This window comes from Lactuca virosa, chromosome 3, assembly GCF_052849685.1.
Source record: "Lactuca virosa cultivar CGN04683 chromosome 3, Lactuca_virosa_CGN04683_v6, whole genome shotgun sequence".
Classification (NCBI taxonomy): Eukaryota; Viridiplantae; Streptophyta; class Magnoliopsida; order Asterales; family Asteraceae; genus Lactuca; species Lactuca virosa.
The window spans coordinates 267283827-267287144 of NC_136428.1; the positions used below are offsets into that span (position 1 = coordinate 267283827).

Sequence of the window (3318 nt, forward strand, 5' to 3'; positions counted from 1 at the left end):
GTGAGATAGGGAAATTAAAAAAAATATATAAATTTATATAGGGTGAGATTCAATAGAGAACCATAACTAACCAAGGAATCAATTTTTTTTTCAACTTTTAGAACTTATTTTTTATAAATAAAAAAAACTAAAAATACAGAAATTCATAACTTTTTATCATTTTTCCAATAATATCAAATTCGATTTTTTTTACGTCAAATTCACAATGTAAATCTTTGAAAATTCACAATGTGAATCCGGATTCACACGGTGAATCCGAAAAAGATTTTGCACATTCACAATGTTAATATATGAATTTATATATTTTTATATTTTTTTTTCGATGAAGAATAAGCTCTAGAAATTGAAAAAAAGATTTGGTTCCTTGAAGAACCAATAATTATGGTTCTCTATTGAACTTTTCCCAATTTATATATACAACATTATATAGTAGAATGTTATAATTGAGTTTTCAAAGTATAATGTCTTAATAAAAAAATCGTCTTTTAAGCCTGAGCTCATCTACGAGGTTTTTTTTTTTGGTAAATTCATTACAATAGTGTTTTTTTTTTTCATTCAACCGGGTTCTATAATGGGCCGGCTTAATTATCTCGAAATTCCGCTCCGCTCCACTCTAGAGTCTAGTCTAACTATACAAGCCCAATACGGGTTGATCATCTTCCTGAAGCAACTATAGTCTTCTTCTGCTTCATCAAAGGGGGAAACACCATTCCATATCTCCCATCGCATCTTCCGATCAAAGACTTCTCTATGCCAATTGCGGAATCAGATTCCTTTCTGGAGTTCTCTGTCGAACTGTTTGCTTGAGCTCATAATCAGTTCCTTCCGATATAATCGATTTGAAATGCTCGTGAATCGGTGAAAACACCAGTAAATGAATACATCACCGTTTATGGACAAGCAGATCATGGATCTATCGAGCTCGCAAAATAAAAATAACGCAGAAAAAGATTTCATGGATCTGAACAATCAACCTCCTCAAGAAGACGATCAACAAGACGTCGTAGTTGGCGGCGGTGATAAGACCGATGAGATCCTACCTAGCTATGACTTCCAGCCAATCCGTCCGATCGTATCATCTCAGCCTTCCAATTTTGAATCTAGTAGCAGTGGTGGAGCTAGGGTTTGGGCGTCAGCTGAATCTAAGATTAATTTTGGCACCCGAGTAAGTCGGTTACTTCAATTTCGTTTCCTCTTGCTGTTTCCGCTTTTATCCTGTTTAAATTTTGTGGTTTCAGAAGTGTTGTTTCAGTGATTTATCGTTAATAGTTCTAGAAGACTAAAAACCATCTGTTGGAGTAGATTTTCTTGCAATTGACTATGCTCTAGCTTCGTTAAAACTTCGATATGCGTAGGATATGATACTTTAACTTCCTTTTGGTTGAATAATCGATGAAAGTGATAACCACGAAATTCCTATTGATCGATAAAATTATGTTACAGAAGTTTCCTTTGAATGTTGAATTAACAATCAAACAAGCACACAAGCAGAATAGATTTTACAAACTAGTCTATGAATTACATTTCTTCCTGCTATGAGATGAAATTCATCATTTTTACTTTTTTTTGCATGTACAGAACTATGGTTCTCTTGATTCTGTTGAACCCTCTAAGGTGATTATGAAGAACGATCATAGTGTCATCGATGCAGCTTTGATATCAGAGATTGATAGAACAATGAAAAAACACGCTGATAATCTGATGCATGCTTTGGAAGGTGTCAGTGCACGAATTTCTCAACTAGAGAGCAGATCTAGGAACCTTGAGAACTCTGTTGATGATTTAAGAACATCTGTTGGTAACAATCATGGAAACACTGATGGGAAATTAAGGCAGATTGAAAACATAATCAGAGAGGTAAACCATTTACACACTATACTTCTACAGTTCTACTATCTGTTCTGTTATGTCATGTCATGTATTGTACTTTTCTCAAAAGGTACACGCAGGTGTACAGGTTGTGAAAGATAAGCAAGAAATACTGGAGACTCAGCTGCAGCTATCACAAGTACAAATTTCAAAACCCGAGCAACCACCACCACCACCACAACCAGAACCCCAAATTTCCGGCCATATGGGATCATTGCAGCAGCAGGCGGCGCTTCCATCTCCGCCACCTCCCATCCACCATCCACCACCCCAATTTCCGGCGAACATCATGTCCATTCCACAGCATGATTCTTACTACCCACCGCCCGGTCAAACCGCTGAACCACCACCACAACCACAGCAGTACCAACTGCCGCCACCGCCTAAGCTCTCACCGCCATCACCACAGCCACAATATCAATACTCTCAACTACCGCCAATGTCCCTGCAACACCATAACCCTAACCCTAACCCTAATCCCCCTCATTCCGAAGAACCACCGTATTTATCTTATCCACCGAGTTTCCGGCAACCTGGCGGCAGCGGCCCACCTCCACCACAGTTTAACAATAATCCATCCGGGTCAGGTTTTTCCGGCCAGTACGGGCCATCACCTGGGTTTAACGAGCCTTACAATTACGGTGGTCCTGGTTCTGGCTCTGGCTCTGGTTCTGGTTCTCAGTATGGCAGCGGGTCACCCGTAAAATCCCATGGCGGCGGAAGCGGCGGAGGTGGATTCTCTCAGCTTCCTACCGCCAGGATTTTGCCGCAGGCTGTTCCTACCGCGGCGGCAGTTGGCGGCGGTGGTGGTGGTTCTGGGAGCGGTGGGAATAGGGTTCCGATTGATGATGTGGTTGATAAGGTTACTAATATGGGGTTCCCGAGAGAGCAAGTGAGGGCGACTGTTAGAAAGTTGACTGAAAATGGTCAGGCGGTTGACTTGAATGTGGTGTTGGATAAGTTGATGACTGATGGGGTTGAAAGTCAAGGGCCCAGAGCTTGGTTTGGTCGTTAATACTTGATCTGTTTTTATTATTATTTTGTTTTGTTTTGGGGATTATATTTTGTGATTAATGTACATAAATTTGAACCAATGTGGCTGATGGATGTTATATGATTGGATTTATCAATGTGTACTCTGATTTCTGACCTCATATTTTACTTGACGTTTTCTTTTATCAAGTTATTGTAATTGTAAAAGTTTTTGGTATATCATGAAGAGGGTTTCTTAGTGATGAAATCCTTAGAATTTATTAGATTTATTTTTGTATATTATTATATAACGATGAACATGTCATTGGAAGAAGGGTTGAGGCTGGTAACATTTCGCTTTAGAATTTATGGAGTTTAAAGATTATGCTTTAAGCAATGGTGGTAGGATTAGTATATATATTGATCATGAGGATTACTATATATATTAGCAATGGTAGTATATATATTAATCATTTT

General features: G+C 38.8%; 1 protein-coding gene across 2 annotated transcripts; it reads left to right on the forward strand.

The window, feature by feature from the left end:
• The first annotated feature begins 647 nt into the window (after window positions 1–647).
• LOC145167183 (basic salivary proline-rich-like protein (DUF1421)) lies at window positions 648–3023 on the forward strand. Of its 2 annotated transcripts, none has more exons than XM_079086286.1 (3): window positions 648–1165; window positions 1579–1857; window positions 1958–3023. In XM_079086286.1, exons 1-3 carry the CDS (start codon window positions 875–877, stop codon window positions 2882–2884), a joined length of 1497 nt encoding a protein of 498 aa, XP_078942412.1. In that variant the 5' UTR covers window positions 648–874; the 3' UTR covers window positions 2885–3023. The 2 variants fall into 2 exon arrangements, with proteins under 2 accessions (XP_078942412.1, XP_078942411.1); XM_079086285.1 differs by having other exon boundaries at window positions 651–1165; window positions 1940–3023.
• Window positions 3024–3318: the final 295 nt, after the last annotated feature.